Genomic DNA, 26,418 nt, shown 5'->3' with positions numbered 1-26,418 from the left:
TAAAGCTAGCAGGCGTTAGGCGCTGGTTGGCTGATTGCACTCGACCCATTGATGGCTAACCAACCACAGCTGCAGTCAAGCTGTAGCTGTAGCTGCAGTAAACCTAAGAAAAACATACACACAAGGAGAAGCCACAGCGGCCGTAACAGATATTTCATATGAACATCAATATTTTTAAACAATATTTTTTGTAATAGTTGAAAATATACATATTTTGGTAGCATTAACTGAAGATACAATACTGGCCACTGAATCACTGGATCGTAAAGTATAGGGAAAGAAAAGAAGCAGAGACATCATGTTTTTAAAAGGAAATGTCCACCACCACAGTCATATGACCAGGACGTCAGTGGGGGCTGCAAATGCCTTCCACATAGTTGGAACATTGTGTTTTTGAAATGTCTGGTTAAAGATAGGTGGTAAATACCTCAGAATGTAAAAGAGGTAAGTGACATATCAGACTGATATCATTATCTGTAAGGATTCAAGGTTGTAATATCTGTATCGGACACACAAACAATGTAATATTGAGTCGTCGGGAAGTGTAATGACTGATGTTTTGCTCGGTGAAGAAAACCACAACCTTGCTAAATATCATTAACAATGGAAACAAAACCTCAACTGTGTTGCATTTTCCCTTATATTTCCTTTCCTAAGCGACATCTTGTTGCAAAGTTGTTGCAAGATGTGTTGAATCATGAACGAAAAGGAAAGCACATTTTCCAAAAAGCACAAAACAAACAAAACCCCTGCATGTTTTTCTTCCGACACCACACATCAACTGCTGCTGCTGCTCCATCCGATCTCGTTCTTGGTTAAGTGTGGTGATGTAACTACTGTAGCTCACAGGCTTAGTGTCATAATATAACCCTGCAGATAGAAATATTGATAAATCATGCATGTCTTATCAAGGTTACATAAGCAGAGCACTGCAGTTTCTTCCACACGCTGACATGTTTGCTGCCTAAAACACATCCAGGCAGTTGTTTCTGCTTGTCTGAAGGCAAAGCACCAAGATCCACCTACTTATGACTAAATATGACAAAACATCCGCCCACTTGTGTATTCACCGTCTCTCCTGACTACAGTAAATACAGGAGCGTGCATGGGATTCAGCAGCGGATCTAAACTCCAGTTCTGACTCGTGAAACTGCTCCGTCTCCCCTGCTCGTGCTGTGGTGCTGCCCCTGCTCTCCAGGATCACGCTGAAAAAAACCCAGGCTGAAGTTTTGTGCAATTTTGGATGGATGTTTTACCACAGGACATACGATTCAAATATTAAATACTACACTATAATACTGGGATGAGAACGGCTTCAAAACCGGACCGTAAAAAAAAAAAGAGTTGGACAAACACAGAGAATTAACAAAAGCTGTTGGGATGTTCAGAGCCAAAGATTTTAGGAGATTAGCAGAGTTTCAATTTCATATACAGTTCAAGTAAAGCCACTAACGACAGAATGTACAGTGTATTGTGAAGTATTTCATTTGGTGAAATGAAATGAAACCATAAACAATGTGGGTTTTTTTTATTCACGTGTAATAACACTACTGGCTGAATTTATTTAGCTCTTTATGGAAGTATTCCTGAGTCTTTGTGTTATTTTTGTGCAAAACAAAATACAAACAAATGTTTTTCTTCTCGGAAAACCATGACGCAAAACCTCAATACAAGGCAAACTGTGGGCTTGTTGAACTGTTGCATCCTTAACATGTATGTACTGCATTTTAAAGCAGAACTATGCAGGACTTCTGACCTAATTTAACAGCTTCGGAGACATTGTCATGGTGCAATGTCTTGTTGCGGACAGTATAAAAACATTATATTACAATTGTGTACCTCTTAGTTGTCCGATATTGCACAGTGTCCAGGGCTGTCAGTGTGACGGATGAAAATGAAACACTTACGTAGGAACAACACGGTTACAAACACCTGCATCTCACCTTGTACTGAAACCGGTCCAGACAAAAACAACGGCAGCTGCTGATGCTGATCATACTGCATCTGCATTTAACACCACAGAAACAGCCTCAGCCACAGTAAAGCAGAGGAAGGGAATAGAACTTCAGTGGAATGAGTGAAAGGTTTAGTCAAATTTGTCCGTAAACATCCACGAAATAATAGGCTGTAGACAAATTTTAATTGTTGACAATTGTCGACCATGTCATTGTGTCGACCATGTCATTTTTTTTTACAGCGTGAGTCATCTCGCTTTCCACCCATCTCTGCTGAGAGTTGCACACACACGCACACACACACACAGCTGTGATGACAAACACCTGTGTGTGATGTTGCCTTTAATATTTTTTATTTAAATGCAAAATATTTAGATAAACATACAACAATATGATAAAAAATATATATATAATGTGTATATATATATATATATGTACATACTGTATATTAACCCTTTGACACCCAAGCCTCAAAATTTCCATGGACTTTTGTTTCTTTTGCTTATTTTAACCATAAAAGGGCCAGAAATTACAATTTACTGCATGTTAAAATAGTGTATTAACAATTTAAAATGAAGAAGAACAAAAAGTTGTAATAAAAAAAACTAACTGTAGTTGTACATGAACATCAGATTGTGAAATTTGAACAGTATAAAACATATTTAAAATAACTATGTGCAGGTGTTTTTCCAACTCACTCCACCCTGGGGACAAAGACGCTGATTCCCTGGCTTTCTGCAACACCGCGAGTGAAATAGCCATAACATCCTTTTCGCTTTGACGTGCAACTTCTCAGCTTTCAGAAACCATTAGAATTTTTCAGATGGCAAAAACCATTGCGTAATTACGGTAAAGTGCGCCTGCGCAAATGTGTTCATGGGTTAAAAACAGCTGTTAAAAGGTGAGTTTAGATTGTGTTTTTAATGTTTAAACTTCAGGGTTTCAGGGGGAGGGGAGGTTAAAGTTCAAGTCTGAACTCCCACCCAAATCCTCGTAAAAGACAAATTTCAGATAAACCCGACTAGTTATTATGCCATAAGTTGACTCCATGACTATTTTAAATAGTCTTTCGTTGCAGCACTGACCAAAACATTCTGTGTGTTGTTGTTGTTGTTGTTTACTGTAAGACACACGAAACCAGCACGTGTCCGCTCAAAACACATCCAGACTTCTTTAAAGTCGACCAAAGCCAAAGTGCTGGTGAGCCTTTTGACGTCGCAATCACATTATCAAGTATTATCCCATTCTCCACTCACTTAAACCCGCTGTATTGACTGAGGGGAGAGATTATCCCAGATGGATATCAGCAAATACCCCTGAGCTTGTCAAAGCGTCCACTGTTAGCTCTGCATAAACACACACACTGTGACACAATTATTGTTAATAATAACAATAATAATAATAATAATTAGAAGAAGAAGAAGAAGAAAATTAATGTTTACAGTAAACAGTGAATTGTATTGCATTGTTTCAAATCAACATGTTCCATAATAAAAAAATAGCATAACAGTATTGAATCGCCCACAAAGGGACAGATGGTTGCCCCGGCGACTGAGTGAATCCTTGAGTCCAAACTCAATAAAATCGCTTCTTTGTAATAAAAGCCAGTGGTTAAGTCATTTCATGTTCCTCTCTGCATCCGAGGCCAAGAAAGAGGTTTGAGAGAAAAAAAACCTCAGGTTTTAGGAGGCTGTTTTCAGATGCTTAGGTTTTAGAGAAAGAAAGAAAGCTGATGCTGATTTTAGAAAGCTACACTTCTATGTATATTCTTATGTATACCATAGTATACCTATTTTTGTCGCAGTTAGAGACTGTGCTAAATTTACGCTGCCTTCTGCTTCATTAGTTTTGTTTGTTTACATCCTCCAATGCTGTAGTGTTTTAATTTTAACCTACATTAGTTGTTTGTGTTTGTTTGTTTGTAGCCGCAGAATCGTTTGATCATCTCATCTTCAAATGTTCTTATTGTCTGTGTCTACACATCTGTTTACGTGAAGAAACAAGATACGGGAGGAAATAAATAGATGAGGGAGAGGGAGGGAGAGGGAGAGGGGGAGAGAGAGAGAGAGAGAGAGAGAGAGAGAGAGAGAGAGAGAGAGAGAGAGAGAGGGAGAGAGAGAGAGTGGAGCTTTGTTATTCATCATCTGAAGAGCTTGCTTGCTCACACCCCTTAATAGTCACTCTGAACAGCAAGAAAGGATATGAGGAGGCATTTTATTACCCCTTCAAGACACCACACACACACACACACACACACACAGCATACAGTACATACAGTAAGTGTATTGCAGTCGACAGGAACACATTTGGGACGAGCACGCAGGAAAACAGGAGCAGGTGTGAACACATCCTTCACTGAGCACGTAAACAAAACACAAACCATAAAACACAACGATGTATATACAAGCACGCATGTACTGTATACTGTATATATGCATCTTTGCAAATATACAACAACACAAACAACCGTAAGGAAAATTAAATATAAATGTTGTGATGCATTGATGGGGATTAAATCTCTACTGTATAACTATCAAACATCAATACAGGGTGACAACTAGGGCTGAAACAATTACTCCATTAATCTATTACTTAATGAATCGTCAACTATTTTGCTAATCGATTAGTTTGAGTTTGTTTTTTTAAAATAATTAAAAAAACCTTTTCTGATTTTTCAGCTTCTTAAACGTTTTGGTTTTACATTTGAGAACACTTTAGGGAGCAAACGATTACTCTCTTAATTGAGAAAATAATCAACATATTAAATCGCTTATGAAAATAATCAGTTGTTGCAGCCCGAGCTTCAACTTTATCGATTCATTTGACAATTATTATTAGGGAGCCCAAACAATTTATCAGTTGATAGCAGAATCAATCAGTCCATCACATGTTTTATCAGTTGATAAAGGGGGCAAAACTGTAACCGTGGCAACAGCCACTGTGTTACGTGAGTGACGTGAGTTTCAGCTTACTTTAGGTTCAGGTTGAGTTCAGACATAACAAAACAAACAAACAACAAAAAAAACACAGAACGCCTGTCATGTTTGGGCCGGGCTCGGTTACAGCGCTCTCTCAGACTCAGGTCAGGCTGAGCTGTGTCACACACACACACACATCAAGCACCGAGGGAACTGACGCTAACCCCCTCTAACGTCGTCTCACATTTCTTGGATCTACACAGCAGTGTCTGCAGGAGGCCACGAGTTCATGCGGATGATGTTGAAGCAGCTGGGACAGTTGATACAGCATCACTCAGCAGCTGAGAGCAGACACACGGTGAGCGACGTACCGTTCCGCCCTGTATATGAGAAAAAAGTCACTTCCAACTCAGATTTCACTGCATGACAGCAACGCACACTGCTGTCCTGTACAGTTGGTGGCTAAGGCCGGGCAATATATCCTCGCTTAATTGATTATTAATCTATTACTGAAGTAATTTTCAAACTATTTTGATAATAATGAATGATTTTCAGTGTTTTTTTAAAGAATTAAAATGATTCTCTGATGTTTCAGCTTCTTAAATGGGAATATTTTCTGGTTTCTTTGCTCCATAGAACAAAGAAATCATTGCGACTTCATCATTTCAGAACATTTTGCTACGTTTTCTGACATATATCAACAAAGAAATCCTTAAACCTTTTTTTAAAACATTTGAGAACATCAACACTGCCAGGTTTGACAAACACTGATCAACATTTTATGGACCAACCCGATTACCCAATTGTGAAAATAATCGTTAGTTGCAGCCCTAATCAACATCGTGACATGAGACAAGTAATATAAATTAAATATACATGTATGTATTGATCCCAAAATACATAGAATCGACAAAGTTATATTTAAATGAGTCACTCAATTGTGTCATAGTAGAATTTAACCCTATTTATAGGCATATTCATTGTAAATTATCCTTCATTTAACATTAGAGAGCCAAAGGTACTATCTGAAATGAAAGCAGCATGTAAGACAGATCATAAACAGTAGATATTTTATTGTACAGCGTATTGTCACTCTCACTCTTTGAGAAGCACAAACATCTCAAAAGACAACTTTTCACGAGTCCAGAGAAACAACCTGTGTGCAGCTTTATGTCCACATATATCTTGTATATTATTCATAAGTCGTATTGCACAGCCTTACCTTTTTATGCTTGACATAAATATTCATTTGATTTATATTGTGATACATATATCAATATTGAATGATATTTAAAAAAAAATATCACACTCTTTTTTTGGTCAAAAGCCACAACAAAGAAGACATCACCATGGAAACTATAGACACGGACAGTCCACTGGTTCCCAGACATGTATGTCACCTCTCAAATACACAAGAACATAAAAATGAGGCCACATTACTGGTGAGAAATCACCACTGCTGGAATGGCATGTCTCCGTGAACGTGGAACACGCTAAGAACGACCCGACCCTCAGTTTCCTAGACAACAAAAAAGTTGTGGACAGTTACGCGACGATCATTCTCAAACCACGTGCAAAACATTTCGAGCAACTCAACAACGCGGGAAGCAGGGCCATTCTAATGAAGTTATGGCAGCCATTATTATTGTCAAGGGCCCTTCGCCTCTGTGGTCGTGGCCGAATTGGCTTCTTCATTGTGTGGGAATACAAGGCAATGTGTTTCTCACAGGAACGACCTTGTTTAATGGATTGATTGAAAGCTGGCGCTGTTCTCCCTTCTCACTGGAGGGATGGTATATCCTTTGCCTAATAAACTCAGTGATAGGTGACAGAAGACTGGCATGGCAGTGCATGAATTATGGGCTACTTTACTACAGTTTATCTTGAGTTTGTTTTTCTAATCTCATTTTCAAAGTCAATATTAAGTGGTCCCTAATGGCGCTTTTCTTCTATACAGTTGTAGCATGGCTTGGCTCGGCCCTTCTTCTTTAATTTGTTGTGATTTGGCTCACGATCGCCACTTTCAGCAGTGCTGTCGACTATTATACTATACCACTATACTATATATGTATATATGTATACATACAGTATATACATATACATACATATACACACACATATATATATATATATATATACATACATACATACATACATACATACATACATATATACATACATATACATACATATATATACATATACATACATACACATACACATACATACATATACATAATATCAACTGCCGCAACATCATTTTATATTCGACACAAACACACAAACTAGTGACTAATGAATCATTCGACTCAGTTATAATTAAAACAAATAGTTCAGTACTTCCTGCATGACCGTCTGTCACAGTCACTGAACTGAAAATTAGAATTTGTTGTGATTCGGCTCACGATCGCCGGCTTTCAGCAGTGCTGTCGCTTAACACAGCCGACTCTTCTGTTAAATATTGAGAGTTTAGACCTCTCTTTGCTAAATATTGGAGATTAACGCATGTTTTTTTTTTTAAATGGCATTGTTTCGGTTTGATTCTTATATCGGACGTCGCAACCCATCCGCTTTTGACTGGCGAGAAATATTCGAAATATTTTTAATTTGATTTGACTACACACAGAAACAGTAAACTGGACTTAACCACTAATCCAGTTACACTTCACAGACATTAAGAAGTTCCGAGAGCTGAGCTGCAGGATATTTTCCTCTATCTGGACCTCTGGGGATTTTAATTGATTACCTCTGATCTATATGAATTAATTCATTCCCAGGATGCTTCACTTGTTTTCCAAGGGCAAACTTTGCATTTTTTTTCTTTTTTTTGTTATCTTACACAATAACATGAGGGTGTACTGTAGTAATAGCGGAGTGTGTGTGGGTGTGTGTGGGTGTGTGTGGGTGTGTGTGTGTCTGTGTGTAGTGTTGATCAGGGAAAATGAATTGCTTGTTTGGGAATCTTTGGGAAAAAAACAAAAAACTGTTTTACATAACAAGTAACCTGAGAAACAGCAGTACAATGATTGAAAGCTAAATGAACTCACGTTACTGAAATCAAAAGCAATACAATGGAAACCCTGTGATACTGTACACGCTGCATTTACCACAGTCAGACGATTGCAAGTGTTCTACATTGTAATAATGCCATTTAATGAGAGTACAATGTCATAAACCTTTCATATGATCAAGTATTCTTTTCAGTCATTACGAGCTTTAGGTTGAGTCTATATTTGAACAGAAAGTGAGTGGAGAAGCCTCAACTGCTTAACACATGATAAAATAGGGGTGCATGTGGTTTTGTGGATTGTTCTTTTAGGCCTTTCATTTGCAAATATGTCTTAAAATGTTTATTTCTGACCATATTCTTATGGAATTTGATCCATCAGGTCATAAAGTTAAGGGATTTGTATGTAAAAAATCAATTAAGTCATAAAACAACGATGAGATTAAGGAAACGTGTTTAGGGCTGCAGCGGTCTATTATTTTCATAATCGATTCATCAAGAAAATAATTGACAGATTAATCGATTATAAAAACTTGTTTGGCCGAGATGAAAAGAGTACTGAAATATTCTATAGTAAAAGTACTTAAGTACAAGGTCTAAAAATTTACTCAAGTTAAAGTAAAAAAAGTAGCTTGATTAAAATTTACTGGGCCAGAAAATATTCACGTTTAAGAAGCTGAAAAATCAGAAAGCTTGTTTTAATTATAAAAAACAAAACAAAAAAAACACTTAATCCGATTAATCGATTACAGAATAGCTGACCATTAATTTAGTAATCGATTAATCGTTGCGGCCCTAACCGTGTGAGCATTTAAATACTGGCATCACTGATAACGTGGTACAGCCATTTTATTCACACTTCAAATGTTTGTATTTATGTCGTGGAGACAGGGATTAAGTGCAGTTTCGTTTAGAGTTGTCTTTCAGTTCAATGCAGTATTGGTTCCTCCAAATTATCCAGGCAAACTTGAGTCTCTTCTTAGCCCCATGATATACAGTATCTCAAATCCCCAGATTTAAATAAAAAAAAGGGAAGTTACACACAAAGGGGATAACAATGCTTCCGCAGCTAAGCCGATAAGCAGGATAATACATTTCTGGCTAACAGAATGATGAATGTGATTGCCATCCATTTATACCCAATGACTACTTGTCAGGTTATTATCTGTGATTTATTTACAAAACTTTCTATCGTAATTGCTCACACTACGCTAAGGAAGTACACAACCGACACTGTTTTGATGGCATGAATTATAAGAGACGGTATGAAGCGATGCTCCTCCTCAGGGATGTCGCATTCTCCTGACAACGACTGAATGAATGAGACGTCGGCAGCAAAGATGAGACCTGGGATTCGGTGCTCTCGCGACGCCATGATAGACGAGCAGCTCTCTGATGCGGCAGGATTTCAATATCGTGTCGCCGCTCCTGTACAGTATTTTTCACACACGCGGGACAGTGAAGGACTTCCAGAAGATGCTTCTTATTGGATGCTCTGTTCACCGTCACCAAAACAACAAGCATAAGAAGAAAAAAAAGAAAGAAAAAGCGAATAGGTTGGGTGACAGCGGGCTATTAAATTCAATCCTGCAGGGACAGGGATGTGGCACGGGCTCAGGTACAAGATCAAAAAGAGGAGAGGCATGAAAATTACAGTGTCAAGATACATAAAGCACCTAAACAAGGATGAAAATGGGAGCAAATGTTTCATTTTACAGTCTGCAGTTAGACTATGACAGTGTGTAGTAAGGATACGACCTCAGATAGAACATAAAGGATGACACATCATACAGAGGTGCACAATTATGCATTCAGAAGCCGAAATCTGCACTTTTATACAATATAATACACCGGTAATTCTTGACTGGGTAATTAAACCCTGTGGAGAATCCAATTACAAGAAGGCTTCTAAGTAGCTTTTGACATCCTACTGTGTGTGTGTGTGTGTGTGTGTGTGTGTGTGTGTGTGTGTGTGTTGAGTTCTGAACTGAACTCATTTCTATATAGTGTATAAAAATAACTAGGTGACAGAATAAGTCTTTTGTTTGCATTTGTAAGTTCTCCCTAATGATTCTTCCACTTTTACTGTTTATTCTGCCAATATGTGTCTATACCTAGGTTGCATCTTTCTTATTTATTTGATTTTTGATTTGCACATTCCAAATCCCACCTGACCTATGGCACATGAATAATTTCTGCTCTGGATTAGAGCTGCAACTAACGATTATTTTCATAAACGAATAATCTGTTGATTATTTTCTGGATTAAGCGATTAATCATTTGGTCCATAAAATGTCAACAAATCCAAACTGGAAATGATGATGTTCTCAAATGTATAGTTTTGTCCACAAACCAAAATGATTCATTTTCAATGATATCTTTGTTATCCAGAGCGAAGAAATTAAGAAAATACTGACAGATACACTGACCATGTCAAGATCAATGGTCCTCATGGAGACCAAAACCTGGTCCCAATGAGGCAGAACATAATTTCTGAAGAAACTGGTTTAATTGTAGTTATTACGGTTAAGGTAAGGGATAATACTGTGTTTAAGCTGTCCAGATGGATGGAAGTCATGTGTGGAGTTACTTCAAGCCGTCAGAGGAAAAAACTTTGGATTGGTCTAAAGCGAGTATTTCGAGGGGTGGCGGGTTAGTTGGAAAAAAAACTTTGATACCACAAATGAATTAAGCACCTGCAGAAACATTTCACAGACGTGAGAAACTGCCCCCAGACAGCAACAGAGCAAAACAGATAAGAGAGAATGTCTCTGAATGTATTGTGCTGGCTGACCGACCTCTTTCTGTGGGTTTTCAACATTTGATTGAACATTTGGCAAATGCAGGCAAAGCGGCTCACACACAGGACATCCCGTCGCAATCTAATACAGCAACTCTAACATACTCTTTCTTTGTTTCTTTCTTTCTTTAACCAAAACAAAAGTGTTCAGCTAGAGAGGCGTTAGTTCAACTCGAACCTCAACAGGAAGCACAGTTGTGGTTCCTGTTGAGGTCGTAGCACTGGGTTAGTCCACTTCGAAAGTGCTGCAGTCTACGACCTCAACAGTGAGCACAGAGATGAATTAACACCTCTGACAATGTCAGTCGAAACAGAAAAGTATTGTCTCATCTTAAGAATAAATATGTTACAGAGTTACTGTATTCAGTACAGTATCTGTCATTGGTCGTCTCACCTGACAATCAAAAATCTCTGTAACACTGCTCAGTTGTTTAAGAGTGAGAAAAGGACAGTATCAGATCAGTATCGGATCAGCAGGTACTCAAAGTATCAGTATCGGAAATGGAAAAGTATTATTTTGTGTCCACAATTAGAGTTTTTCTTTTCCCTACTTCTGATATGGAGCTGAAATGCTTGTTGTTTTTATCTGAAGAGGAAACTGAGGACATAGTAGCATGGATGCACACACACACACACACACATACACAGAGTTTAGATTACATTCATTTTCTGGAGACTTACTCTAAACTTAACCATAACTACTACTGGCCTTAACCTAAGCATACAAAATGTCCTCACCCCAAAAAACAGATTTAGGTCCCCACAGCATGAGTAATACCTGGAACACACACACACACACACACGTATGCAAGCTCACGCTGCTCGGACATTAACGGTGGATGCTGGCCACTCATTGAGGCAGCACCTGTCAGCTGGTGTTGTGGGAAAGCCAAGGGCTTGTTTGTTTGTTTATGTCTCTCTCTCTCTCTCTCTCTCTCTCTCTCTCCCTCTCTCTCTCCCTCTCTCCCTCTCTCTCTCCCTCTCTCCCTCTCTCCCTCTCTCTCTCCCTCTCTCCCTCTGTGTGTGCATCCATACTTATAGCTTTCCAATTGAAAATGTGTGCACACACCTCCATTCAAGGTGTTCACTTCTCTGTCAACAACCCCTCACCTCTCTACCTGCCGTTCCATTCCTTCACTCTCTCCCCTCATTCCTATCTGTCTCACTTCATACCAACTATCACACTACCATCCATTAACTCTCTCTCTCCGTCCCTCGTTCTCTCTCTCTGTGTGTGCACCTGTGAGTGAAAAACAGCTTCACTCAGTCTTCCTGCTCATTACAGGCCCCAGGCAGCCACTCCATCACATAAAAAAGGCAGAGATAAGCTACACAAGCACACCTGTGCCGGGTGTGAATGCCAAAGCCGGAGTCAGTGACAGCCAATTCCAGGCCAAATAATGGAATCAGCGAACCTCAGCTTCAGACAAATCAACCTGACAGCTTTATCTGCAACTCCCAATTTCCGAGCATGTTACAAACCTCATTATCAAATGAAAAAAAAAAAAAAAATGACAAAAAGAAAAGGCAATCAGTAAAGAGAAATATGTTGACGCCACTTACATGGGATTCATTTAGCGTAGCGCATTTACAGATGGAACAGGTGGGAGCAAACGAGAGACATGTTTTCATTTTATGAGCGACGCCTCCACTGAGTGTTATTTGACAAGAGGAATATGAATCAGTTGTATTAACGAAACACGCGGCATCAATTTGCGGAGATTTACCTGATCGGCCCGAGAAAGAATCCTGTTCTCGAGGAACAACAGCGAGTGGCAGAAGGAATTTACTCTAGAATGTGAATTTTAATATCATGAAATACTGTATAAATGTCACAGGCAAATGTCACATGCAGTACTTTTTAATGTCAACAGCTGAGAAATTCCAGGAAGGCAGTGATGTTTGCTGTAGTTACTTCTAGGTTCTACTCCAAAAAAACAAGCCAACATACAAACAAAAATCCATTTCCATGAAAGGGAAGAGGAGTGAAGCATGAACCTCTATTCTTTTTTAATAAAAGCTCTCTTATGTTTACTGTATGTAACGATGTCATTTGGTCCAGTGTGCCACATTGTTGCCCTATAAGACATCTCTTTATCTTATTTCAATTCTATATAATTACATTTTCAGAATGAACCCAACCTCTTTAGATAGATCTCACCCTGCACATGTTTTTGACACGACTCCTAACCCTTGGTCGGCCCTTCTTCGGACTCCTTCCTTTGCCCAGTTGGTCCAAATCTTCCCAACAACTCATTGCTCGCACTGCGTCGCTTACTCGGAGGATCATTCTCCTTAAATGGACTCATTCTTCTACTCCTACACCCATAATAGGTGGATCCAGGAAAATCAGGTTGTCCCTTAGAGGGTCTCTGCAGGCTTTTCATAAATCCTGCCAGCTTTGCTGAAATGTATATACAGTAAACACAACACTGAATCACTAGGCTTTAGAATCTTCCACATAATGTCTCATTTGCTAACTTAAACCAATGAATTCATCATTTAAGATCAATATGTGATGGAGTTGGTGTGGATGTGGGTGCGAACACTTTCAGAAAATGTTTTAAAGCAAGCGTTTATTGTTTGTGGGTTGCTTTTTTTTTGGTGTGCTGCTTCACCTTTCCTCCAAGTGTTGAAACTAGATGTAAATTAATAAACGTTGTGTATCGGGCAAAGTTTGGAGCGGTGTGTTGAGACATGATTTAAAGCAATTAAAAATATTCCTTTTACCCTCTGAGAAACTACTTTTTATTTGATATTTTTAATTAAATTAAACAAAACGCAAATTAGTAGGTGCACTAGAGGTTTCAGGTGTGTGTGTGTGTGTGTATTCATTTACAAAATCTGATTTAGAGACTTTTGTAGTCCATTGAAAAACTTTCTGCCGAAGTTTGAAGTTAGTATCTTTAAATAAATCTATAACAGTTACAGAACTTTGCCTCCATTTTCTTTCCCTTTAATTGCTTGGATTTGAGCGTACAATGCAGGCAAGGCAGATTATTACAAATGAAAAAGTTTTATTTTAGGTAGTGAAAAAAAGAATTAAACCCATACTGTTTTGTGTGTTTGTGTAAGTGTGTGTTTACTTGTCCAGCTGCATGAACCTCAGCTAATAGCTCCACTGTGAGTACATAAGGTTGAAATACCACGGTGTAAATCGTTCACGTTAAATCCATTTTATGTTGTGGGCAGATCCAAAAAAAACAAAAAACCCACACAATTACGGCTACATCTGCTCTCCCCTTAATTGGAAAAAGACTGGAGATGCATTTATTTACTGAATATAAAATAGTACCCTAGAGCACCGAGCAGAAATCAAGGTCTCATCCATTCTATTCATTACATTAATCAATGATGTGCAAATCCTCCTGGTTTATGTTATCGAGCATACAGTCCTGGCAATAAAAAACAAATACAACAAGCCCACAGGATGAACACATAAAGCAAATTAGATGTCGAAGGTGGAAGCAATTTAGGTAGCAAATACTGTCTTAATCTCATTCCTACTCCTCAAAAATATAATTAATTTGGAATGGAAGGGAAAATAACGGTTTAAAGTCGTGAACGAGATCATCACATAAGACACGAGACAAAACTCTTTCACTTTCAACAGAAACATCAGTCAATGATGGTCTGATGCCAAAAGGATTTGCTATTTAAAAAAAAAAAATGTTTGAGACAGATGTGAAGGACTAATAAAAGACCAGCTACACCTGCGAGCCTGTCATAAGAATATAAAAATGTTACCGCATATGGCTGTGGACTGTCAGTGCCACATTCTTCAAAATGAGCACAGATGTCCGCTTAAATAATTGGTTTTCGGGACAGACTGAGTGTTTTTCTTTTCCCCCCACTCTCCAATGAAACTGCTAAATTCACTGCAGGATGACGACAGCCAGCTAACCTCAAACAGAGGGACTTACAGTATGCTGCGTTTCTCTCATGGTACAGTTTGGTTTGGTACAGTACGGTACAGTTTGGAATGGTAAAGCCCTTGTGTTTTGACTGGCCTTTACCTTTAATTGGTAGGCGGAGTGTGGGCTGTACCGGTGCAACAACAACATCCAACAATGGAGGACATCCATTTCTTTCCTGTTCGGTTTGTACTTTTTCGTCTCTACAAGACGGCAAGCTTTGCATGAACATCCATGTGATATTTATACTGATCACAAGGGAGTGATGTTTTTCTGCCGCCCCAATCAGCTGACTGTTGTAGGCGGAGCCGGTCTAGCTCCACCCTGACCGTACCATTTTACTCTGGTACCCCAAGGGAAGCGTACCAAAGAATGGAACGGTTGGGGCTGGTTACTTTGGCATGTACTGTGTCAAATCAAACTGTGGAAACATGGCTTTAGAGTTTCTGGGACCATTGTGAAGACAGCTAATGTTGCCACTAGAGGTGCAACAAACATTGATGGCAAAATGAGTTGCTTACAAATGTATTCAGAAGGACAGTTAAGCTTGTTTGTATCCTTGATCGTCAAAACATAACGTCACTGTTGTCTTCTTCTGTTGAGCACAGGCCAAGTGCTCACAACACCCTCCATTAGACAACTTTATAACTTCAAACAGTCTGTTGGACTTGTAGGCTGTATATTTTGAACTTTTTTTTTTAGGTTAACAATTATTTACATAAGAATTTTACTCACCAAGGCCAGGAGGGTTCTCAGGGCACGGCGGCAGCGGCTTGGGGGAAGGCTTCTGATTGGTGTCCGGCTGCATGCTCAGCACAAGCTGCTCACCTGTGGCCAGGTAGCTGGCTAGCGTTGCATTTGGCCTAGAGAGGTTGTAATAGAAATAATGATGTCCACTCCCTGCTGCTCCACTGATGTTATTCCTGGACCCGTTGCGTCCGTTGTTGAAGCGGCTGAAGAGGTCGAAGCGCTGCGAGTAGACGTCAAAGTACAGTATCATCATGATGAGGAAGTGGAGCAAGCAGAGCAGCAGGACGCCTTTACAGATGCGCTCCAGAGTCCGGCCCAACATCAGCCGGGTCATGGCAGAGGAAAGTGACCGTCCTGCGACGGCCAGCCACGACAAGGCAAGCGTGGTGCGGTTATGAGCGTACACTCATAGCAACGGCGTTGTGAGCAATATAAGCTTCTGTTAGATTTCTGTTGAGAACATGTGGAATCCTGCTGCTACAAGACTATCTAGCTTCTGCAGGGGTCATGGGCTCACTGATAAGGATAGAGAGGCAACACCATCAGCTGCATCCAACGTCCAAGTAATCAGCTAGCTCTGTGCAGACTCTGGGTCCATGCATGGCAAGTACCAAGATGCTTTCATTAGCTTTGATCCCAGGTAGCCTGGGATGACAGGTTCAGTGTGACTGAGAACATAAGCCCCCACAGCAGATAGGGTTTAGCTGATCGTGTAAACATATGTTGTGTTAGACACTATCATTGTGTCATGCTACAGCTGCACCCAAATGTTATCGCAATGTAAAACAACAACTCAAACTGGTCCAGGAAAGAGGTGAATCCTGTGCTGGCTCTTGACCGGCTGCTGCTGAGAAACAATCATCTGCTGAAACTTCAGTCCAGATGATTCCTTCTTGTGGCGTCAGATCAATAACATTTGTAGGACATCTGTTGGTAACCACCACCAAAATGCAGTCCTTTTGCTGAGAGTCTTTGCCCAGGAAAGTCTCAGGCACCTGAAGGAAAATTAAAGACAAAAGATAAGGAAAAAAATTAATTAGGATGTAGCCTATTTGATGGTGAAAGGCTATTTTATTAACAACAGTTGAACTCAAATAATAGCTTGTGCTGGTAAATGCTGTTAACATTTCCACTACATACTCAAAACAGTGTGAGTGAAGGACCATCAATTACCACTTAGCACTTTTTCATTGTGGAGATTTGTTGAATAATTCACTGTATTAAAATCCAAGCAAACACCATCGATCTTCTCATATTTTGAAAGTATTCAGTGACCCGAGCGAGTCAGTGGATGTGCGTAGTTGAATAGCAGTGGGGGAAATGATAGCTTCTTCGTGGAGAAATATTTTTCTACACAAGTCAAATAAACAAAAACACCTGCTGTGTTTTTGAACACGGAACCTTGACTGAGGATCTTCAGTGGTTTGAAAAGCATCAGTGCCGTATTGAGAGGACGAGAGAAAACACACAATGCAATGACAATATCGACAAAGAAGAGAAGGAGGGGGCACTTAAAAGTTCGGCTACAGCTCCTGATGCAACCTGCAGTGGTTTTTCCCATGAGTGGGAGAATGACATCAGACTCTCAGACAAAAACCAACAGACAAGAAGTGAGTAGGAGTGGGGAGAGCAAAGAAGTACAGGTGTATCATTCATGTATTTGTGTTGAAATTCTAAATAACCGAATAATCAATAATGAGCAACGTTGTAGACTCATTTCCTCATTCGTTTCCCAGATGACCATGAGTGTAGTGATTCCGTAAGCATTCAAACCACTGCGAGTAACGAAATGAAACTAGAAACCGCTCATGAATCAGGTTGAAATTCATCTTGATTGACTGCTGCTGCTGCAAAATAAAGCGGCAACTAACCATAACCATTATTTTCACAACTTATTCATGTGTCAATTATTTTCTCAATTAATCGAGTAGTTGTTTGGTCCGAAATGTCCGAAATGCCAGAAAATGTGGAGAAATGTCAGATGGCAGTCTATGCAACAGCAGTGAAACGTGTCCTGATGAGTCGACAGTGTCAAGCGCTAGTTTTGAGCCTTCTTCAATTGAACATGATGTTGATTTCGGAGAGGAAATACACAATTAAACACAGCACATGAGTGGCCATCTGTGAGATTGACAGCTGGTATCATCCGAAAGGTGATGTCTGTTAACTTTTGTTGTCAAAATGTCAACATATCCCAAATCTTGAGGCTTCAAAATGCTACTTCTGATTCTTGCCACCTGTTGCCACTTGCAAAATATTCAGAAAATCAACCGATCATAAAATCTGTGGTGAGAAACTGCAGATACTGCCAAATATTGCTGGATTTGGCATCAGCGGCAATGAACAGTACTTTAATGGCATAACTCAATTTGGGGGGAAAAACTGCAAATAACCTGGCATCTGTGTTTGACTGGCTGGGCAAGTTTCTGTGCCGCTTTCTGGAGCAGATAGAGGAAACATGTGCCAAACGCTAACATATGTAGAGTGACAGAGCTGATGTCTGCTGCCTGTCCAGATAGTTGGCCGCTTCCTCCTGCGTCTGGCTTTTTATCTGTGGGCAGCAAAGTCAAGAGAGCCAAAAGTGAGCCTCAGTGAGAGTGGGTATATGAGGGAGAGAGAGATTTATGTGTGAATGTGTGTGCTAGTTAATGAGATAGATTTCTGCTGACCGAAGGGAACGGATACTGCATGCAAGTCACACCGCGCTTGTACGGGTCAGGATTTATTTCCCACGCCGCTCTTCAGCAACTAAACACGCAGCCACCGGGTTTGAATTGTTCAATCATGCTTCAGTCAGACAGGTAATCGGAGACACAGAGAGGGGTCATGACCCAATTTCTACTTCATCTACAGAGCTTGAGGGCAAGCGGGTTGCCCCCTGTGTTGAACTGAGCACAGGTGTTGAACTGAATAGAGAAGTGTGGCGTTGTTCCAGTTCTGCAGCGGGAAAACGGAAGAAACAAATCCACAGAGAAGACTGAGAAACAACTGGACGGCCAGCTGCTCGGAACTCACCGGATATTAATGTAAATAAAGTGCTTTTTCACTCATACAGGTTTGAAAACAAAGCCCATGAGGCCCAAATCCGACTGCACCACAACCTCTTTGTGTGTTGACATTTTGGTCAACTGACTTTCCTCAAAACATTCTAGACCATCTTCAGATTCGATTTGTTCTTTGTTTGTTTTTTTCTTGCTAAAAGGTCAGTAAACCAAAGCAAAAGCACAGCAGAAGAGGGCTCCTGTATTTCAGTTGCTCCTCTTTTTATTTCCTATTTTTCCTCTGCAGCGTCGCGCAAGGATTGCACTCTTGTCCAATTAATATGTAAATGTCACACAGGGACAGACAACAATGCCAAGATTCAGGGACGAGTCCAAAGAATGAACAGTCGGAAGAATTTAAAGGTGGCGAGTCAGGGACAGGCCAAGGAGAGAAAAGATGACCACCACAACAGAGCAACTAGACCCTTTATGTGTCCAGTTTATTCAACAATCCCCATAACTCCCTCTTTAAAGACAGCAATAAATTTCACACCAGTCCCTGATAATACTATGCCTGCCAAGGATGCCAGACAGAAATGCTATAAAAATATGTGAAGTGGAATAGAACTGCCTGTTTCCATCTCCATTAACTTTCAAGGCTGATTCTAAATGTGTAGACTGAAGATTTGACACTCTGAAGATTTGTGCTTTTATTTTGAAATAGGTACAGGACATGTAGGAGTCCAACTGGAAACTTCCAATATGGTGTAGCAAATATAAAAGGTGTATTTTAGCACTGCTGATGACATTCACTTGTACTTTTCCTAAGAGCCTGAAATTGATAGACAAGTGCAAGCGTGCCATTAATGTCAGGAAAAGCTAAAAGGTGCTCACAGTGAAAGATAAGACGCGGATAAGATGGAAGTCGTCATCACTACTGCAGATAAAAGAGATTCCGAGGTTGCTCGCTCCATCTGCTCAGCTCAACAGTCTTATCTGTTATTTGATTAGGCTCTGCACTTCAATCAGCAGATCAAATAGATCATATCTTTAGCCTGTCAATGTTTTCCACCCATTTAATTAACACCGCCAAGCTCAAGTCTGTTGTTTCTACCAGCAGAGCCGAGAACTCGCTGATTCACGCTGACTTTTGTCTCACCCTCTGCAGTCTCGGGTTTGACTTGAGCGTCTTTTTTTGTTTTGTTATTTATGTTTTCTTACATTAGAGAAAAGCACATCACGCGGCGCTGCCCGTCTGCATGTACAATGAGAACTTTATTGACAAAAGCGTGAGCATTTGACATTGCGAAAGCACACAAGCATTACTTATTTAATTATTACTATGACAGGACAAATTAGTATGGTAACACTTAATTCATGTCGTAATAGAGGTAGAATAAGGTTATGTAGAATAAAGTGTAAATACTTGCTTAATATTTACTAATAAAGGGCTAGTGTGCTACTTCTATATGTTAGTAAGCACCTAGTTAATGGTGATTATGTGTCCCTTAACATAAAGTGTTACCATTAGTATAATTAATGGGAAACACTCTAATAATCTTATGTTTGTGAGCAACAGCTGCTTTGAAAACCTAAACCTGACACATGCAGCGTACTAGGATTAGGATTGGGGTGTTCTTTAAAAAGTTACCTTTTGTTTATTCAACTCATGTTCATCCTAAAAATGTACATTTAAATAGCAGTGGAGGGCTTAGTTATAGTACTATGGTTTGTGGGGTGGTTAAAATAGACAATTACAGATGTGACTCTCAGGACCAGAAATGTGGTTTATGAAAAAAATAAAAACAAGGATATGGACACGAGATTAAAAGTGAAGTGACACGTGTTTGGGTTTAGTTAAATCAAGGCATTTCAGCAGAGTATATCCCATCATCTCCGAGGTCTGTGATTCTCTTTGAAACCTTAAATAATGCCTGATCTTTTGAACAACACACACACACACACACACACATACACGAATGCGCGAAGACGCTCCGTCTCGCACGTCTCGCAACATCTGTATCTTAAAATTTTAATTGCTTGCCAGACGTTTGGCCAGACTGGTAATTTGTGAGGGTACATAATTTATGGAGTCCAAGACCAAACATATGCTTGAAGGAGAGACGATCTGTGACTGATCTGAGAGTGTTAAATGCGAGAGGACAACTCAACGTGAAAGATATGTAATTGATGATTCTATCCAATAAAAAGAAGTAAGAAGTAATGCTCAACGGTCAAAACAAGCTGTAATTCACTGTATCGCTACATGCAAATAATAAAGAAAACAATCCATCTATCTTCCATTTATATTGTAGAGTAGAACGTCCATTCCTCTCCACAGATTGTTTCATAGAGCTGTGCCATTATATGTCTCATTACCATCGAATATTCAAAACTGACAGGAAGACAAAAGGAATCACCACCAAACATTATCTCACATAAACGATTTCAAGCAGAAATGTGAGAGGGAACATCCTAATGTATTGTGACCTTTGTACACTTTGGAAGTATCCACTGATGATGTATTCTGACACTAAATGAATGAATGTGCGTAATCAGGGTGTTCGGATCAGTGAGAGGGAAAAAACTCGGGCTGAAACTGACCGAGCCCAAGAGGACACTGACCGAACCCGACCAGAATGATGTATTTTCTGTAGGAGCCAGAGTACTGTGACCGTCACGGTGGTTGTTAACCTTTATTGTTACAGCAAATGAGTTGCTGTAAAGTTCTCGTTACGTCCAGGAGGAAGCAGCTATACAAGAACACATACGCCGTATAATTTCACACTCGCCATTAACAACCATCAGTTGGTCTTCATCAACTCCTGTTGAACTGTAACCTCTGATAACTATTTACGTAATTCATCCATCGCGGTTTATTGTTGTTGTTGTGAAAGAAAAGGACAATTTCCACCATGGACGACGCCTGTGTGTTGTGTTCTAAACAGAAACACGAGGTCAATCCTCTATTTATTCACATTAATTAACACTTTTACACACTACGTAACTAAGCAATTTCATTATATTGTTAATTATCCAGACATATTAGCATATTGTGAGGTTTTGCATTATAACAATGGAAAAACGCCTCGGGAACTCTCATCTTCTCAATCTGTCGCTTTTTTTATTTTTACTTTACAAAACTTTTTCTTTTGTGAAGTTCTCCATGAGGACTACTGTTGTCTCGACACCTTTGATTGCCTCAGGCTGTCTGTAGTTGCTACCACAACACATCACAGATACCACAGCGACACACACACACACAACACTGCTCCACTTTAACACTGACTCATTACACTGATGGCAACCACAGTTAGGGTTATGTTGAAAAGCAAACGTTTATGCGAGACCCTCTTCAAGAAAGAAGGGTCAGGCACAGGACAGCGCTACAGTAACAGTTGGAACATCGGTGTTTTGCACCTCAGCTGGGAGGACACTTAAGGACATGTAGAGTTTTCACTCAGGTCACCCCGCAGCTGCACATGGAAGACAAATCAAAGATGGATCCAGTGAAAGCTGAATATTTTACAGTAGCCTGACTGCTGTACACTGAATGAGGCTCTTCCGAACACCTCGGTTGTATCGAATGGTTATTTTAGTTACTGTTGCCTTTTCTATTATCTCGAGCCAGTCTGGCCGTTCTCCACTGACCTCTGGCATCAACGAGGCATTTCCTCCCAGAGAACTGCTGCTCGGAGCTCACTGGATAGTTTCTCTTTTTAAATCCCTGACCATTCTCTGCAAACACTATAGAGGTGGGTGTGCATGGAAATCCCTTTGCACCACTTCCTCAGAGCAGCTTGTGTGGGAACCGATGATGTGCTCGGGTCATCTTGACCACGTGTACATGAATACATGCATTGCGTTGCAGTCATGTGATTGCCTGATTAAATATTTGCATGTGTGTGGGTTGTTATGCTATGTAATGCTATGCAAACATAAGAGTGATAGAGGAGTTTGCATGTTTAAAAAGGCGAGACGGGCAAAATTCACCCACAAAAAAAATAAATGCCTGAAAAGTGGAAACCATTTGTGTTCTTTTATTTTCATTTAAGTAAATCTTTTAAAATAATGGTACCAGGCACGAGAATGGTGCTTTGGCGTGTCCTAGTGGTGATATAGTTAACAATTTTGAAAATTCACCAGCTGCCACTGGTACCTTCTCAGCACCAGTAGTCCTCATGGAGAACAAAACCTGGGCCTAATGAGGCAGAATCAAGGAGCTGGTGAAAGTTATTGGCTAAGATGTGAATTGTGGTTGTGGTAAAGGTTATGGGTTAATGGGTTGTGTAGGCTGTTCAAATTAATGGAAGTCAATGCAGAGTCCAAGATGAATGGCCGCACAAATCTGTGTGTGTGTGTGTGTGTGTGTGTGTGTGTTTCGGAACCACTTAGAGGAACATTTACCTGCTGAAGAGACAGATATTCCCCTCAAGAGGAGGTAGAGCCCAAACACATGGCTAACAAAAAAAGAAAAAAAGATTCTTAATAAATATACCTGTTGTTGTGTAAATAAAAGGAAGTAATTAAGACTATGATTTTCCTGTTTACGTTTACAAGTCATAGCTAGAATAATCAGTCAATATGCTGAGACTATCTTATTGAGTTATTCACATGTTGCCTATAACATGCAGTCAGCGCAGCTAAGTAGTAAATAAAACAAAAGTAACTGCCTGAAGATCACAGGCAGAGCAAGTTCACTTCTCTCTCTTGTCCCTCATTCACACATTAGCCACGCGATTCTTGATCATACCGAGCCTCGGGGGTCTCTCACAGCTCAAGCACATCTTGCTGAAGGCGAGTTCATCTCCCAAATACCAACTGGAGCACTCAACTGTGAGTGTACGTATGTCATGGAATATACGACTCTTTAAAAGTCGGAGGGTGTGAAACAAAGTGATAAAATATTGCGATATTTCATGGCCTGATACTGTTTCGATTCTTTGAGGCTCTGCATCAGTATGGAAACAGCCTTCAGTGGTTTTATGTTGTGTTAAGTAGGATGGCTGTCTCGTGTCCGATACCGATATTAGCTACAATCACATGATAGGCAAGGCAAGGCAAGGCATTCACACTCATTCTCCCATAAAGAATAAGCAGCAGAATTATATTTACATTTTACATACTGTCTATCTAATAGTGTTTACCTTAACGTATTTGTTTTTATTTTGTAGCTGAAGATTGGTCATTTAGTGCACATTTGCTCATCTGTTTTAAGTTTTAAAAAGCCAGTGGTTCACTTGTTTTATTCAATTTTAGTATCATAATTAGTGCTTCATTTTGAAAAGGAAAGTGCTAATTAATAGTAGTGACACTGGTTTGGTGTAAATAACACAACTATAATGAATGCAATTTAAAGTGTTACATTTGTATCAATAATAGTCATTGACGTGGTGGGAGGGGGGCCAAATCAAATTCTGCTTAGGGCCCCGTAAAGGCTTGGTCCAGCACTGCTTTCAATCTTGAAGTATCGCAAATTGATTCATTTCCTCAACACTATAAAAAAAAAAAGACAGCCACAGTGGAGCCAAGTCTTGGGTTACGATTACATCCCCACACTGAAAGCTCAAAGCAGCGAGGTGTATTATAAACATTAAGCGAGAGGAGTCGGGGTAAGAAGGGATGTTAATAGAGAGAGACAGAGAAAGAGCACTCTACACAGTCACGATGAAGGATCTGGGTCATGTCACAGAGAAGCACTGAGATTTGATGGTGATATGAAAATGACCTACTGTCGTTAAGCACCAGTCGTTGTAAATGTGTACATGATGTACACAGTCAGAGATGTTTCTATATACTGTATATGTGTATATATATATATATATATATATATATATATATACATATACATATATATATACATATACATATATATATATACACACATACATATGTGTGTGTATATATATATATATATATATACACATATACATACACATACCATACATACATATACATATATATGTACAGTATATATATAAATATATGTTGGAAACAAACAACGCCATACTAGCCTTGAATAAATCAAACAAATAAGCAAAAATACTTGTTCCCACTGTCTCCGTCTGCTTTTAAAAAGACGGCTTTAATCAAAACACCTCACGCATCGGTGAGTCCGACACATTCATATCGACATCCACATAAAACCCAAATCATTCAACAATACATGTCTTGTTTTCTGCAAATAATTATTGACGCATCTCAACAACTCAAAAATTGTTCTTTAAAATTAAATAACTAGATGTACAGTATTTACTTCCATTGTCTTTTTAGTTGTACAAATGGAGCAATATATTTCTCATGAAAGCAGCAGGATAGAAGAAACGACAACAGCATTTTATTGGAGAATTCAGTCCAGCACCGGTTGTGTGCACCCACTCGTGTATTTTTGTATATTTAAGCTTTTACTGAAGAAAGACCGACAAAAACACAAGTACTGGCTGAAACAGAGCCACGTGTCTGGAACGGAGTGAGGGAGTGGAGGAGGGAGAGAGAGAGAGAGAGAGAGAGAGAGAGAGAGAGAGAGAGAGAGAGAGAGAGAGAGAGAGAGAGAAAGAGAGAGAGGGAGAGAGATGCACTGCAGTGATCAGATGATTTGTTCAGAGAGATTAACATAAAATCTATACATTGAAACAATAGTTGCCACTTTCTCAGGTCTCCAGTAAGAACAGTACGACACATGTGAGTCGGCAAAGGAAATACAGATGGATGAGATATTTTTGTTTATTCATTTCTGATTATTGATTTATCTGCATCAATTCATTGTCATTCAAGAGGGAGAGTAACGATGCATCTAAGAATTAAGATGGGGTTTTTTTCTACCAACCATACAAGATACGGTTTATAATGCACACATGCACATGTGATTAGTCACTTAACAGAAATACCTTCATTTTTTTATATTATTGTACATATCTTTGGAAAATGTTCCCACAAAACAATTAATCCCTTATTAATTTTTGTTTCACCGAGTAATTGTTTTTATTTGCAAAAAACATTCATCAGTTGACTTGGAAAGATAACCCCCGCAGAGGAAATGATGTCGAAATGATAGAAAACGACTTGTGCAGCTCTGTTTGTGACCGCGTCGCCTCAGAGCTTCACTGTTAAGTCTTTATCAGCAGAAAATCTCAGACCAGGGAAGTGCAAAGTGGACTCTGCAGCACAAAATCCTCCCATGATAACCTCGGCTTCATCCCACTCGATGGCTTTGATAACTCGGGGGCCAAAGTGTAGATTACACGATCCATGACAAGTATTCCTACTGGAGACCCATGTGGCCCACTTGCCTGGAGGTAGAACAATGACAACACTGTGTCTGCAGTGAGCCTGACTGCTCACATTTCTGTAAGAATTTCAATGAGTGTGCTATTTTGATAAAGGTTTATTGTTCAAAGACGTGATGGGGGGATGATAAGAAAAATGAGTGGAGGGAAAGACGGGTAGTGACCAGTCTTGTGGCTCAATCTCGCATAATAAAACCTACGTGTGTCTCTACAGCATTGTTGTATATCGCATGTGGTTTATGCTTCTGCAATGGTTATCTAATTAAATATGTAATAAATGATGTGAATTTGTGATATGAGAGGGAATGGGGATGTTTACAGAATAAATTCTCATTTATATTTGAATAACATATTTAAAATAATAACTGTGTGATGTTTGTGCAGATCTGTGTGAAACAAAAGAAGTTTTCTTCAGTCTGTGGTCTATATATATATATATATTTATATATTTATATTAGATAGAGAAGTTCCATATTGCGATTTTGATATAATTTTGATTAATTGTTCAACCCTACTACACAGACATGACCTCCAGACAGACATGACCCCCAAGTATTATAAGAAGAGTTCACAGAATATAATAGAACAACCACAAAAATCTATCTTTTTGTTTTTCCTGATTCTTCTGCTCCTACAATACAAATATTTTCTGGTTTCTTTGCTCCGTAGCACAAAGAAATCCTTCAAACTGAATCATTTTGGTTTGTGGACAAAACACAACATTTGAGATCATCATCATCATCATCTCCAGGTTTGGAAAACACTGATCAAACATTTTCTGCCATTTTCTGGACCAAACGATTCTTC

At 39.4% G+C, this 26,418-nt stretch overlaps 1 protein-coding gene across 1 annotated transcript in view; it reads right to left on the bottom strand.

Moving 5' to 3' along the window:
- The window catches only part of b4galt2 (UDP-Gal:betaGlcNAc beta 1,4- galactosyltransferase, polypeptide 2), a 161,091-nt gene that overhangs the window by 126,995 nt on the left and 7,678 nt on the right, over window positions 1–26,418 (bottom strand). The window contains exon 2 of the mRNA XM_058622602.1: window positions 15,330–16,339. Coding sequence (XP_058478585.1) covers window positions 15,330–15,678 — 349 coding nt within the window. The 5' untranslated portion in view covers window positions 15,679–16,339. The remainder of the gene's footprint in view (window positions 1–15,329; window positions 16,340–26,418) is intronic.

This window comes from Solea solea, chromosome 1, assembly GCF_958295425.1.
Source record: "Solea solea chromosome 1, fSolSol10.1, whole genome shotgun sequence".
Classification (NCBI taxonomy): Eukaryota; Metazoa; Chordata; class Actinopteri; order Pleuronectiformes; family Soleidae; genus Solea; species Solea solea.
The sequence above is the reverse complement of the archived record's forward strand: the minus strand, read 5'-3'. Positions and strand labels throughout refer to the sequence as shown.